The sequence below is a fragment of the Rhinoderma darwinii genome, chromosome 1, assembly GCF_050947455.1.
Source record: "Rhinoderma darwinii isolate aRhiDar2 chromosome 1, aRhiDar2.hap1, whole genome shotgun sequence".
NCBI lineage: Eukaryota > Metazoa > Chordata > Amphibia > Anura > Rhinodermatidae > Rhinoderma > Rhinoderma darwinii.
In genome coordinates this window covers 494,971,390-494,986,675 of record NC_134687.1, presented here as the reverse complement: position 1 = coordinate 494,986,675, position 15,286 = coordinate 494,971,390, and the positions used below count along the sequence as shown (strand labels likewise).

The following is a 15,286-nucleotide window of genomic DNA, read 5'->3' as shown; positions in this document are numbered from 1 at the left end:
AGCTGTTTTTCATGGTATCAATTGAAAAACAGCTCCAAAAACAACTCCAAAAAAAGGTCTCATAAAAATGTTTTCTGCATCAAAAACAGCTGAAAATCGGAGGCGGTTTTCCCTTGCAAACAGCTCTGTAGTATTCAGCCGTTTTTAATTGTGCGTGAATATAGCCTAAATCTGCCCCACTGCGTGTAAAAATCGTGAGTGTGGTGCTCTACGACAAGAAATAGATGCAGTAAAGCCATGTGCATCTACCATGTTACATACAAGAAAACCGTGCACCCGATTTATCCCTCACGCTTTATGTATAGTTCACTGCAATAACATTCTCGCAAGTTATACATAAAGAACAGATTTTATTTTGTGGCCACATTACAGATCTTTGCTTTTGGCCCATATTGTAGTTTTAGATGTAGGTTTTTTTTTTTCTCACCGATTCCATATGAATCCACGGGGTGAAAAAATAACAAACAATAATAGTAGCATGCTCCATTACAAAAATATTCTCTTTTACACGCATTGCTTCTAGGGGAGACTATGGTACATAGCGGGCCTGTAAGGATCTCAGCGTGCTGCACTCTTTGGCTATGTTCACACGCTTAACAAAAACCGGCTAAAAACAGAGATGTTTTCAAGGGAAAACCGCCTCTGATTTTCAGCCGTTTTTTTAAGCAACTTGTGTTTTTTACGTATGTTTTTGGAACGTTTTTGTCTATGGGAGTCAATGAAAAATGGCTCAAGAAGTGACATGCACTTTTTACGAGGCTCTTTTTTTTACACGGCCGTTTTTAAAAACGGCCGCGTAAAAACGCCCTGTGGGAACGGAACAGAACGCCGTTTTTCCCATTGAAATCAACGGGCAGATGTTTGGAGGCGTTCAGCCCCCGCATTTTTAGCTGAAAATAGGCTGTGTGAACATACCCTTTAGGTACACCGGCAGACCTACCATTGTAGCAGAGACATAGGGCAGGAACTTGAATCTTCTCAGCAGCGTATTTGGAAACTTTCTAGTTTGGAACAGCTATAACTGAAGGCTCTCTAGACTTTTATAAAAGGTTAGTGCACCAATTTATGACTAATATTAAGAGCTTGAAGAGAAGAAAGATGGTCACAGCGCTGCCTTGTTGCTCAGACTCCATGTCACACACAGCATTTTGTCGTGTTTCTTTTTTGGAGGGGGGGGGGGGGAAGCAAAATGCTGCAGCTAGTTCTTTGTTTAAAGAGTCTAGGAAAGTATGGAAAAAAAAAAAAAAGTCTACATCTATAGCATATGAGGCACGGTGGCGTTTAACAAAATAAGCAGTGCGATATTGGTATGGTGTTATTTGCCACAGAACTTCAAAAAGGTCCGAAAAAAATGCATTCACAAAATGACACTAAATAAATACCTCCTCCAAAAATACATGTAAAAACTAAGAGTATGTGAAGAAACCATGCAGGCTTAGGCTAGATTCACACGAGTGTGGGTACATAGACATGAAAAAAAAATTCACGTCAGAGGCGCCCCCGTGCGGGTCCCGTTTTCACGGATCCCCATAGACTTGAGTCTATTGAGGGATCCGTGAAAACGGAACAAAATAGGACATGTTCTATTTTTCAACGGACCCTTCACGCAGTACGTTGAAACAATGGCCGCATGAACGGCCCCCATTGAAAAACATGCGTCCGTATGACTGCTGTTTTAACAGCCGTCTCACGGACGTATTCAACGTTTGTGTGAATAAGGCCTCATAGGAGGCATATTGTAGACCGATCGGTTTTCTGATACTAGAAGGAACTTAGAGTTCTGAGAAGTCCCCATGACAAGAATGGGGAAAAACGAAAAAAAAACACACACACACACACGATAAATATTCATTTTTCTTTAATATATTTTTTTAAATATTAAAATAGAGGAAGCAACTTAAAATCTAAAACGGGCAGGGGGTATAAACGTAATGAATTTCATTTACACAGTAAATTTCACAATACATAGATTTGAGCTGGGTAGGGGGAACCGGCTTTTTTACATCGTTGGTTTTCTTCAGAAGCTTGCTACCCCCTACGGCAGAACTAATCTATATACAAAGAACATTAATACAAAGTAAAAAATGCCTTTAACAAAAAGCTTTCTTGGGGTGAAGTGTGATGTTGGGGTAATAAGTGAAATGCCCATTCCTTGTATACAGATTGTATCGGTATGAAATGTATAAATTTGAAACACCCAAAATATTTCCCAAATCAGCCACACTACATGCCGACATGTTAACTAAATGGTGCCCCTGTGGTCTTGGCCGTTGGGTCCGAGGTTTTAGATTGATACAATGACCTCATGCTACATTTCTCCATTGTTCGGAGCGAGACGATGATGTGATATTCTGGATCACTACGATTTCAGTCGGCTGGATCAGGAAACATATCTTGTACTCTGGCATATAACCCGCTAACCTATCAAGCGGCTTATCAGGAATCTTAGATCGTCAGTAAAACCCTCCCATTCCATAGCATGTAGTTCTTCTCTTACAGCAAATGTTACGGTTGAAAAGCCTAACCATAAGCGGCCATCCATCAATGAACCCTCTGTAAAACCCCACAGGGTCTACTAGGGATTACAACATTTTCATTAAAATGCTAGGAACTCACATCATGGTGGGGGGCAGTATGAGTTTTGCAAGCAACTTCAGCATAATTCATTAATAAAGCAGTTGGATGGCACATACGTGTCGCTCTTGAAGTTTTAACCATACAAATACTTTTGTAATATAAACTTTATCATAAAAATACAAGGCGAGATATGAAGATAAATAATAGTCTGTTTGTGGTAGGTGGAGAACACAGAAAGCTATTTAGAATGGTTCATCATCGAAGTCTGGACTGGGATTCCAGAAGAGAGTGGGGTCACCAAGAGGGGAGGGAGAACAGGACTGGTGCATGTGAACATTGAGAAGCTGAGGGAAAAGTTCAGTGGTGAAAGAGTCCTCCCATGTCTGATCAGAGCTCAAAGGAGAGGACATATCACTGAAGGGTGATGTGCAGCCCTCATATCCAGAGTCACTGCCCGTCTCCACAAGGTTTGCTGGTTTCTCCACAATGTCTTCAGCGGAGATCAAAAAGCTGTGTGTGTCAATGGCAGCTGGGACTTCTCCTTGGGACTCCTGCTTCACGCTGCTGGGGACAATACAAGGATTTAAAGATGCTTCCTCTGTTTTAATAACAACGCTGGTCTCAATTCCTAGCTCGGAGTCTTGCTCGGAGCAAAGAGGCTTTGTGTAGACATGGTCAAATTTGATCAGTTCATTAATGGCCTCCAGCTTGATTGATGGGGTCCCCAAAGGAGAAGATGGGGCGGAGGATATGGAATCGGATTCATCTCCATTAACTTCTTCCTGCTGGTTCCATGACAAGTTTTCTTCATAGGGGACCAACAAGTCTGACTCCAAGCTTTCCAATAGGCCCAGCAAGATATCAGACTGCAAAACAAAAATGAACATTTAAGTATTAAATGTGGTTACATTTTTTCAAATAAATGCAGATTTGGAAACAAATTGTTGGCCAACATAAATTACTCGCCAAGTCCCAAGACAACGTCCAATTGTTCAGTATAATCATTTTTGTTCTCAAAAGAACAAATAAGGAAAATCTTGATCTGATTTGTTTTATTTGGCATCACTTCATTATTCTGCATTATCTATCACTTTAAAAGGTCATTCAATTGTTTAGTAGTGGATTATGTGACCTTCTAAATGGTTTATGGTTTAAATCTTTCCGTCTGTTTGTTGTTCTTGCTTGCTAACCCATGTCTCTGTACCAAAAGAACCAGATAACAAAAGCAGAGGTGAAGCCAACAGTGGCAAGGCCAGGCGGGGGGGGGGGGGGGGGGGGTTGGGCAGAGGGCACAGATGCGATCAAATTGCCAGTTTATGTTTTTAGGAGAAAAAGTCTACATTTTAAGACTTTATAAAGCAAATGTGCAACTGACCACACTTAAGTCCCTGTTTCTAAATATCCTAGACACAATTCATTGCAGTACTCATTTGTAAAACTTTTTGGAGAATTAAAAAGGAAATCTGTCAGCAGTTTTCAGTCCTCAAAACTGCAGACAGTGCTATATACAGGGTGGGCAGTGCAACAGAACCATACTTATGTTGTCGGTCATGCAAGTTGCATGACCAAGTCTCTGCTGCGATGTCCCAGGTCACAAGTGTCACTCTCTGCTCTGAGTGATGACTCTAGAGGTATCCCGATTGGACGCTAGAACAGTCACTCAGAGCAGATGGGAGGGACTGGCAGCGTTCAGTAGAGAGAGCCTGGAGAACTAACCATGAAGGGGACACTTCCATGACACTTGCGCCATCAAAATGGACAACGCAAGTATCTTTACGCTGCACTCGCTACCCTATATATAGCGCAGTCAGTTGTTTTGCGGACTGAAAACTGCAGGTAGGTTCCTTTTAATATCTCAAATTGTACAATGAGTCCTTGTAACTATGGCTCTAGCATGAGTGATAAGGGTAAGTGTTATATAGTGCCTTGCCACACAAAGATTAATGGCCGCATCTGTGTTTTCGATGAAGCAATCAACACGTGCCACTTAGGTGCCATCTGAACAGATTAAATTTTCTTTGTCAGGACATGTAATAGATAATGTAACATGGTTATTGAAAATATATATATATTCTTCCAGAAATAAGTCCCTTGGTACTCACCTCACAGTCTGAAGAATCAGGGCTGTCAGAATCCATGCAGACATGGTCAAGTTCGGAGACAACTGGGCCTGCTCCTGCTGCAGAGAGGCACATAGTCTGAGTGCTGCGGACTCAGCGGACCCGGTCACCGGCCTGACCTCATCTTCTCTGGACTGTGTCAGAACCTGTGGGAGAGAAACAGATTGAGAACAACATTACTTCATGCAAACTTAGCACCACAATGGTCATATTCTACAAGTTTCCCCAGGAGAAATACGTTTGTACCATATCGTTTTGGAAATCCGCAGAAACTTCAAAATGATTGAAGTTGCTGCCTAGTTTGGCTGTAATAAGCTTTCAGAATGGAGAAAGGACGAACCTTGCATATATCCAAGTGTCTTAAAGAGGATCTGTCACCACATTATAAGTGCCCTATCTTCTACATAATGAGATCAGGGCTGTAATATAGGTGACAGCAGTGCTTTTTATTTAGAAAAATGATCTATTTTCACCAAGTTATGACCTATTTTAGCTTTAAGCTAATGACTTTCTTAATGGACAACTGGGTGTGTTTTTACTTTTTGACGAAGTGGGCGTTGTGGAGAGAAGTGTATGACGCTGACCAATCAGCGTCATATACTTCTCCATTCATTTACTCTGCACATAGTGTTCTTACTAGATCACTATGTGAAGCCACATACACACACACATTAACGTTACTGAAGTGTCCTGACAGTGAATAGACATCACCTCCAGCCAGGACGCGATGTCTATTCACAATCCCGACACTTCGGTAACGTTTGTGTGGGACTTCCTGACACAGCACATCAAGATCACGCTGTGCTGTCATTTACAGTGATATCTCGCGAGATTACACTTGCTGTGCTGTAAATCACACACAAACGTTACCAAAGTGTCGGGATTGTGAATGACATCGTGTCCTGGCTGGAGGTGATGTCTATTTACTGTCAAGACACTTCAGCAATATGTATGTGTGTGTGTGTGTGTGTGTGTGTGTGTGTGTGTGTGTGTGTGTGTGTGTGTGTGTGTGTGTGTGTCTGCACATAGTGAACAACGCAGGATCACTATGTGCAGAGTAACTGAATGGGGAGACGTATATGACGCCGATTGGTCAGTGTCATACACTTTTCTCCACAACGCCCACTTGGTCAAAAGTAAAAACACGCCCAGTCGTCCATTAAGAAAGTCATTAGCATAAAGCTAAAAATCGCTCATAACTTGGTGAAAAATGATAGTTTTTCTAAATAAAAAACACTGCCGTTACCTACATTACCGCGCCGATCACATCATGTACACTATAGGCCACTTATAATGTGGTGACAGAGCCTCTTTAAGACTTTGCTTTGACAAGCGGTGTTATTAAATCTTGTCATAAATGGAGAACTCCTTCCTCAAACCTTGTATTGTATGCAAAACGAGTGAATGCTGCAACAAGGAAACCTTCTTCCTGCTAAGTCGAGGAAGCAAGTGGAATCTAGAACTACAGCTTGTGTGCCTAAGGAGGGAGAGCAAATAACGCAGACGATCGCCCAAGGGCTGTTCTCAAATTATACTACGATAAAAGATTTACTTCATTCTAAAGCGCCGCCTCTTGCACAATTTATCATAACGGAGACTGACATATGAACATTTTTCTTGTGAAAGGTTACCAGAGAATTGGGCACAAACTATCGGCAAGCCCTACCACTTTCATATACTGAAAGCTATTGCAGAATACAACCCAGTGTCACAATCTCATATGCACCTAGACAAAGGACACAAGATTTCTCAGAAACAGATTAGATTGACCTAAACCCAGTGGTATTCTTATAAATGCTAAGTGCCTTCCTGCTGGAAGAATATTCATTCTTTAAATAAGGGCACATATCTACTGGCTGGATCTGCCTGTGTGTAGTCTACACATCCTCAATAGACACGTGAAAAGTGGGCTTCACTTGATGGTCTAGATATTCACCTCAACTTCTTCTTCCTCTTTCACCTCCAGGGCATCAAGGCCCAATCTCTGTCGTAGCTCTTGGTTTTCAGTTAACAAGCCATGTGACTTTTCTCGTAAAAGTTCATTTTCGATCAGGAGTTTCTCGTTCTGAAAGTCAAACAGAAGCAAAAATATTTTGTCTAATGCAAAATAGATTAAAAAAAATAAATAAAAACCATGAAAATGAGGCTACGGCCTTCTAGACATGGGCACAGAAGCTGTACAGTGCGCCATACATTGGCGTTTTTCTCCCTTGGCAGCAGTGCTTCTAGGCAAAAATAGCTCCGTAATACAGAATCTGATTGAGCAGGCCACAATTTTTTTTCTGTCTGATTGACACAGAAAAAACGCCCCTTGTATCCTCCATATAAAATTAGAGGCATGCAGAGATACAGAATGACTCCATGGGTGTCGTATTATAGCGCCATACAACTCGGAGGTTGTACAAAGCCGTACTATGCGTGTATAAGCCCATATATTGTCATTATATTAAGAATATTTATATGGAGTCAAAATATTCCAGTCAGATCCAGTGGGACATGGTAGATGCCAAGTGATTATAGTCAAGACTAAAATAAGTAAAGAAAAGGGAAAAGTAAATGGAAGACAGATGGAAATATCAGATGCCATGCTAAAAATAGGCACATTAACTTAAAGATTTGGGGCAAGAGGTGAAATTCCACACATTTTCTATGGAGTGGCTGTAGGGAGGGAGGGCACATCCATTAACATACCAAACACAGCATTGTTTGACATGTGGGGGAGGGCTGTGTTGCTAGACTCATGCTAACACACAGTAAATGAAAGGTGTACACGAACATAAAAAAATAAAAGAATTAAAAGCGGTTATCCCCCAAAGGACATCACCTATCCATAGGATGGGTAACATCTGATCGCTCGGGGCCCCACTGAGGAGTGCAGCTCTCAGATGTTTCCATCGGCCCCATAGACATTGAATGGCATGGAAGGTGCATGCGTGACCACTACTTTATATTGCCCTTCCTATGGATAGGTGATAAATATCCTTTGTGGGATGACCGCTATAACTATGTATATGTTCTTCAGGGGTATATTCTTTTGAAGCTTGCTATATAGTGGCCAAGAGGAAACAAAGTTTTTAAAGGGGTTGGCCATTTCCAAATACGTGAAACATTAAAAAAGGCAACTTAGTAATAAATTATTTTTAGAAGTTCTGATACGTTCTTGCTATCTGTGACGCCACGTTCCTTGGTTTGCACGATATGGCCTACAGAAAGATGGACAGGAGACAAAATTTGCAACATCTAATGAAACCCACTGCACATGAGCCAGTTCCCTGACTGTCAAGGACCAAAGCAAGCGCAGAGACAACTAGAACATGAGTAGTGGGTTTCATCGGAGGTTGGGGACAGAACTCTCGTCATGTGTGCCTCAGTCTGCGGCCATATTATGGACGGAGCAGTGTGCTGTTGAAGGGGGGGGAGGGAGAAGTTTGTGCAAACTAGGGCCCGTGGCTTCACAGATATGGGAAAAAAAACCATTGCAAAACGTCTAAAAATAATTTATCAGCAAGTTGCCTCTTTTAATGTTTAACACACTTTTTGAAATGTTATACCTAAAGTGGCCAAACCCAATAGTTCATTAAAGCCAGGCAATGCCCTATATTACCTCGATCTCCAGATCTAGCACTTGCTGCTCAAGCTCGCCCATTCTGGCTTTTTTTCTGTCACGTGCGGTTTGGGCTGCAACTCTGTTCTTTAATTTCCTTTTAAAATAAAAACAAAATATTGAGGGTCTGTGATAAGGAGCAGAACATTCAGACAAGTACAGGGAAAGGCATCCACATAATGATAAGACTCAGTAGCCGTGCGCGTAGGTTTGATGATGATCGATCTGCTTTTTGGCTATATTTACACGTATTGGTCATGTCACAGTTAATTGTGGGTGACTACCACAAAAATGCAGCTTTTTTTTCCCCAAAATCGCTGCATTTTTCAGGTACTCAAAAAAAAAAAAAAAAAACGCAACACGGCCGCTACATCTGAATATACCAAAATTGTTTACCTCCTACTTATATGGATGGTTATGCTTTCTACCACGTGTCCTTTTGTGTATAAAATGTTACGCCTGGATTTTGTGCTAAACCATGCAGGATGAAGACCTCCGTGGTCTGGAAAGCTTACTATTTATCATCACGTCAGAGAGCCATTAAAAAGGTGTCAACTACTGAGGACGTGGACAAATGTACTACTATTTTCATGTATTACAGCAAACTGGGGAATTTCTAGCAGGCTGGAAGGAGGGGAAGTAGACGGGCCTCATAATTCCAGTACATAGAATGTGAAATCCCAGAGACACGTGCGGAGCAAGTACCTTCATGTCTAATGGAAGGGAATTACAGAGTGTTGCATCAGCTGCATACGAGATAAACAGATGGCGTATACCCAGTCCGCTGCCCGCATCATAGAGTACTATCAGAAACCCTCAAGTACAAGTTCTCAAAGCACAACCATGGACTCTGTTTAAACAGCATGTACAGTTCACACAATGCCGATTAAAAAAAATTCAAGGTAACAAAAGTGGCTGAACGTGAAACTTGGCTAACAAATAAGAACTCTATAAGTAGTGCTGCCACATGGCCATCATTAAAGCTCCGGTCACCCAGCTTTGTAGTGTATTTGTTTAGTAATATATCCGCAAGTAGCTGTGCTTGTTACAGTTATTTCTTGGGAAAGCTGGATGACAACCGGGATGAGCTGCCGACAAGATGCATAACATAAGGGCTTGTCCACACGTTACATTCCGTTACGGAATTGCTGCAGAAAATGGTGCGTTTTTGTTTTTTTAATGTTGGGAGATGGTGACGTCTCCCCTGAAAAACGCAGCAATTCAGTCACTTTCCGCAGCAGGAATTGACCGGCTACAGTATAAAAAAAAATAAGCATTGCAGGTCAATTTCTGCAAGGAAAGTTTACGCAGCGCGTGGATGACATTTGTTTAATCTCTCCCACTTTGCTGCTACTGTATTCTGCTGCGTATTTTACGTCTCCAATTCCAGATGGAAAATACGCAGCAACTCTGCTACATGTGGACAAGCCCTAAGGGAATGATCTTATTAACGGTCACTCGTCCCCATACACTGCTCCATTTAAATGGAGAAGAAGGGCGCCAACCGACTTGTTTTTTTTTTTTTTTAGACATCTAGGTAAATATAACACGAAGGAAAACTAACCAGGATGACCAAATTAATCAGGAAAACAAAAGGGGCCTAATTGTAGTCGCCATCTTCACCTGAATACTAAAAATGCTGTACTTCGAGATATATAAAAATCGGGGTATATGTAACCAAACTGTTGCAAAGGAAAAGTTGGGGGGGGGGGGGGGGGGGGGGAGTTGCCCATATCAACCAATCAGATTCCAGATACTATTATTCAGAGGCCCTTTTGAAGCTGAAAGTAGTAATCTGATTGGTTGCCATGGGCTACTCCTTCACTTTTTCTTTGTAGAAGTTCGGCTAAATTTCCCTCATGTTCATAGCATCAAGGATACGTTTTGCTGTAAATCGTTCAGTATTTACAGATCTGCGTCTCCAAGACACAGGACAGTAAAGGGGCTACAGAGCAGATGGCTGGTGGTCCCTACAGACGTCCATCTACTCAGCAGAATATATATATATGTCCTGCGACACTGCCGATACGATGTCTAATGAATAAATTCCTTCAACAGCCCAAGGGACAGGAGTTCCTAGAAACTTCATAATGAATAAAAGGTATACAGGATGACTATATAGATTCTGTGCAAGCAGAGATCACAACATGAGCGCAAACAGCCCTGGTAATAAGGAAGAAAGCGACATACTGTATATACCAGCATGGGAAACTTGTAAAATCGTAACCTCATTTCCTCATTTTAGCCAACTGCCAGTCACATGCGGCTATTCTGAGCTCAGGAGAGGGCCGGGCAGCCACCACGCTGGCAGTTTTATTTTTGTCTTCAGGGGATTAAAGAAAAAGTAACTGAGAAAGCAACGAGGGCATCACAGGGCATTCAGGCATGGCACATGTGGTTTCATTACTCCATCCACAACTGAGCTACGTGTAAAAAGAACACCCTTGCTTCATAATGAACAGTAAAAATGAAAGGGTGGGCATGCCCATGTAGATGGCGTGGGTCATTTAAATGGCGTCATCAACAGTCATTACAAAATACCTTGTGTCAGAATTTTAAGTGCATTATTAATGAGTACTTTGTCTGCAGCCCCGGCAGTGACATGGTGAAGACATCTTTATATTGCGCAAGTTAAAAAGTTCCAGGAAGAGGTAATTGGCCTAAACTCAGCAGATATACGGATATTATTCATGGCTCTCAGTGACGTCAACCAGCCAGCTCCCCTACATGCCACGCAGGCAAGATCAGCTAACCTCCTCCCACACATTACTGGAAGCCCCCACAACACGGGATACAGGGAGGAGGAGGACTACTCTCACCGGGAGGGGAGGACTACTCTCACCAGGAGCAGAGGAAACGGTCAAGGCAGGGTGGGGACACTCAGAGCTACAAAGTGGTAAAACACAAACAGTAAAAAAGGGACTCAAAGTATAAAGTTACAATGTAACAATGGCAGGATTGTAGGGTAAATGGGCCATGTTCTTTTTAGAGGGACAAGCACATTCCTAGCTACTTTGGCCATATAGTCAGCGTGCCCCATAAGTCAGCGATTGGCCAGATTGCCTAATACATGTCACAATTTCCATCAAGTAGCCAACAAAACTTTAATAAAAAAGGTCTGACAAGTTTTAAACATATTACAAAAGACCAAATCTATTACAACCCCCACTATTATAGCGAGGGGGGGGGGGGCATTATTGGTCCTATTGGCTGGCAAGCCATTCTGACTACAGCTGGAGAGTCACCATCTGCCTGCTGACAGCGGAGAAGAAAAGGGAAACCCGCACAGCGCTGTGTACAAGGACAGATCGTGTAACAGGGAGAAGGGAGCGGCTGCTATTTCTGGAAAGCTCCATATATCCTCGATCATTCATTATACAGGGTACACCTAGAAGATGTGACCGACCACACACACACGACCACACACACACACACACACACACACACATCTCTCCATTCATTATGATGGGTGTCAATAAGACCGTCCCCACTACACAGGAGCACCCACTTATAATATAGGGGTAACCGCACCTCCTGAGCGCCTTCTCCTCCGGCGTCAAATGTGTCAGCCGCTGTCGTTTCCTCGGAGGGATGTCGCCGCTGACCGACTCCGGGCTGGACGGGCTGTGGATGGGTAACATGACGGACGTCAGGGACTTGCAATTACTCTGCTCGGACTGGTTTCCTGGGATGAAGATGACTTTGGAGGCTCCCATGACCACCATGTCGGGGTATGGGGGGGAGGGTAACACGGAGGACCGGGAGAAGGACTGGGGAGCACGAGCCGGCAGAATGTTATACACTGGACTGAGCACAGCAGCCATTCATATCTACAGAGCGTGTCCCCTCCCTATTGGACAAGCCCAGTGATGTCACGTGACACTCCCAGTGTAGCTCTTTGGAGGAGAAGTTGCAGAACAGGACGGCTTACTGCGGCGGGGGGGGGGATACTGTAACCGTCCCCTCCCTCCTGTGTTACAGAAGTGCTATTATTACTAGTGCTACAATACAGACAGTGCGGCAGATCTTATCAATTATATTATCTGTGTCCATTCTATCCATGAAATTGACATGGACAGGGCTGGTCATACATAATGATTAATTACAGGGGCTTAGCTACAGCATACTTCAAAACTTTCGAGAAGGGACATCAGAGAAATTTAGCAAATTATTTTACGCCCCGCCTATTTCGATAGGACACGCCCCAAATGAAGGAATTTGAATCACAAATATTTACCAATGACCCCTTCACCACACCCCTAAACAAATACAGACCCCAGACCCACCTGTATAAATACAGACCCCAGACCAGACCGTTTAAACAAATACAGACCCCAGTCCCACCTGTATAAATACAGACCCCAGACCAGACCCCCTAAAAATAATCCAGACCCTAGACCAGATGTCCTAAAAAAAAATCCAGACCATGCCACCTCTTTATAGAGGTCCTGTCAGATCCCCTAATTAAATATTTGCATTCCTCATAAAATAACAATTCTGGAGCATCATATTTTAGAACTTTGCATTTCCTCTGTTATTCTTTCTGGAAATGTAGGAATACATTGACAACTTGGTGTTACAATTCCTATTGTCAAAGGGTGTGTCCCGAAACACTCTGATACTGGCAATACTGATTGAAGAGTGCCAGATTGTGCAGGGACTAGTCCGACCAACAAGGGGAATGATAACACTTAGGCTGATTCACACGAGCACATTACGTCCGTAATGGACGGACGTATTTCGGCCGCAAGTCCCGGACTGAACACGCTGCAGGGAGCCGGGCTGCTAGCATCATACTTATGTACGACGCTAGGAGTCCCTGCCTCGCTGTGAGACAACTGTCCCATACTGAAAACATGATTATAGTACGGGACAGTTGTCCCGCAGCGAGGCAGGGACTCCTAGCGTCGTACATAACTATGGTGCTAGGAGCCCGGCTCCCTGCAGTGTGTTCGGTCCGGGACTTGCGGCCGAAATACGTCCGTCCATTACGGACATAACATGCTCGTGTGAATCCAGCCTTAGGGCTAATTCAGACGAACGGGATATACGTCCGTGCAATGTGCGTGATTTTCACGCCCGTCGCACGGACCTATATTAGTCTATGGGGCCGTGAAGACAGTTGCGTGATTTTTACGCAGCATGAGTCCGCTGCGAAAAACTCACGACATGTCCGTTCTTTGTGCGTATTTCGCGCATCACGCACCCATTCAAGTGAATGGGTGCGTGAAAATAACTCGCGCACCACACGGAAGCACTTCCGTGGGATGCGCGTGATTCGCGCAACAGCTGTTAAAAGGATGAATGAAAACAGAAAAGCACCACGTGCTTTTCTGTTTACAAACATCCAAATGGAGTGTCATAATTATGGCGGCTGCGTGAAAATCACGCAGCTGCGCATCATACGGGGCTGACACACGGAGCTGTTAAGTGCCTTTTGCGCACGCAAAACGCTGCGTTTTTTGCGTGCGCAAAACGCACACGCTCATGTGAATCTGGCCTCAGTTGCCAATTTATTCATACATTTCCAGGAGGAATAACAGAGGGAAGGCAACAGCGCATAGTTCTATGAAAAGATGCTCCAGAATTGCTATTTGATGGAGAATGCAAGTATTTAATAAAACAGACATGTCACGCGTGCTGACAGGTCCTCGACCAGACCTGCCTTAAAGGGAAGGTGTCACGAAATATTTTTTTTAATATGTTTTTGCTTTTATTATGTCATTAAAATACATTTTATTTATTTGTGTTTTTGTGTTGTACTTTTTTCTTCTCTATGGGGGCTGCCATTTTTTTTTCCATCTCTGTATGTGTTGATTAACGACACATACGGAGATGGAATACGGCACATACATCCCCATAGTGAATGCGAACAGGAGCCGTTCCATTCACTATAGTGTACGCCGTCTGTGTGGGAACGGCGCATGCGCCACTCCCAAACAGTCCAAAAGGAAGGTCTTAGGCAGAGCGACATCCGGCGCCATTTTCATGTCGACCGGAAGCCGCGGCCAGACAGTAAGATGACTACTTCCGGTCGCGACTTCCGTCCATATGTTCTGAAGCAAGGACAGGGAGCAGAGGCAGCGGCGGCAGGAGCAGGTAAGTTATGTTTGTGTATGTGATGTATGTGTATGTTCGTGTTATACCGTGTGATTACCACTGTATCTAATCCTCCTACACTGTGCATTCGCTCAAAAAATGGCTGCACACAGTGTAGGAGGTTTGAACATTCAACCCCCTCCTTTCTCCTGGCATTAGCCAGGATAAAGGAGGTGGGATTGTGTGAGGACACTAGAGCGAGTGGGTCTACTCCAAATTTGCAGCATAAAGCAATGAGGTTGCTTTACCACATGCCAATGCTGCAATTTTGGGAATTGCTCCCTCTAGTGACCAGCACATGGAAATGTTATAAATTAGAATCTAATTTATAATATTTCCTGACTTGTGAAAAAATTAAAAAAATTAGAACAATGTGTAATCATTTATATACTAACTGTTTAACTAACATTTTTCTAGCGACACATTCCCTTTAACACTAAGGGCTTGTCCACACATAATGGAATTGCTGCGTATTTTCCGTCCAGAATTGCAGACGGAAAATACACAGAAGAATACAGTAGCAGCAAAATGGGTGTGATTTAACAAATGCCTCCGGAAAATTCAGTCCAGAAATTTACCTGCGGTGCGTAATTTTAGCAGAGGCGTAGCTAGGTTCTCCAGCACCCGGGGGGGGGGGGGGCCCACCTCTTTCCCGACATCTCCTTCCCCCTCGCCGTGTTTGTTTTCTCTACCAATCGACGTGTCATTTCTTTTTATGTAACGCGAGCATAAAATTATTTGTACATTTCACAAGCAATATGGTTCTATACACAACACCAGAACCAAGCTCGGTACATATATACAGCCCCAGCACAAATACAGCTCAATTTAGTGCAACCCCTGCCATATAGGTGTGTACGGCGTAAAACTACAGCTCCCAGCATGG

At 43.3% G+C, this 15,286-nt stretch overlaps 1 protein-coding gene across 1 annotated transcript; it reads right to left on the bottom strand.

The window, feature by feature from the left end:
* Window positions 1-1,841: 1,841 nt before the first annotated feature.
* XBP1 (X-box binding protein 1) lies at window positions 1,842-12,151 on the bottom strand. The gene is given in 6 exon segments (XM_075835541.1): window positions 1,842-3,443; window positions 4,680-4,787; window positions 4,790-4,845; window positions 6,630-6,762; window positions 8,302-8,398; window positions 11,833-12,151. Coding segments are annotated over 6 exon segments (1,311 nt in total). The 5' UTR covers window positions 12,126-12,151; the 3' UTR covers window positions 1,842-2,819.
* Window positions 12,152-15,286: the final 3,135 nt, after the last annotated feature.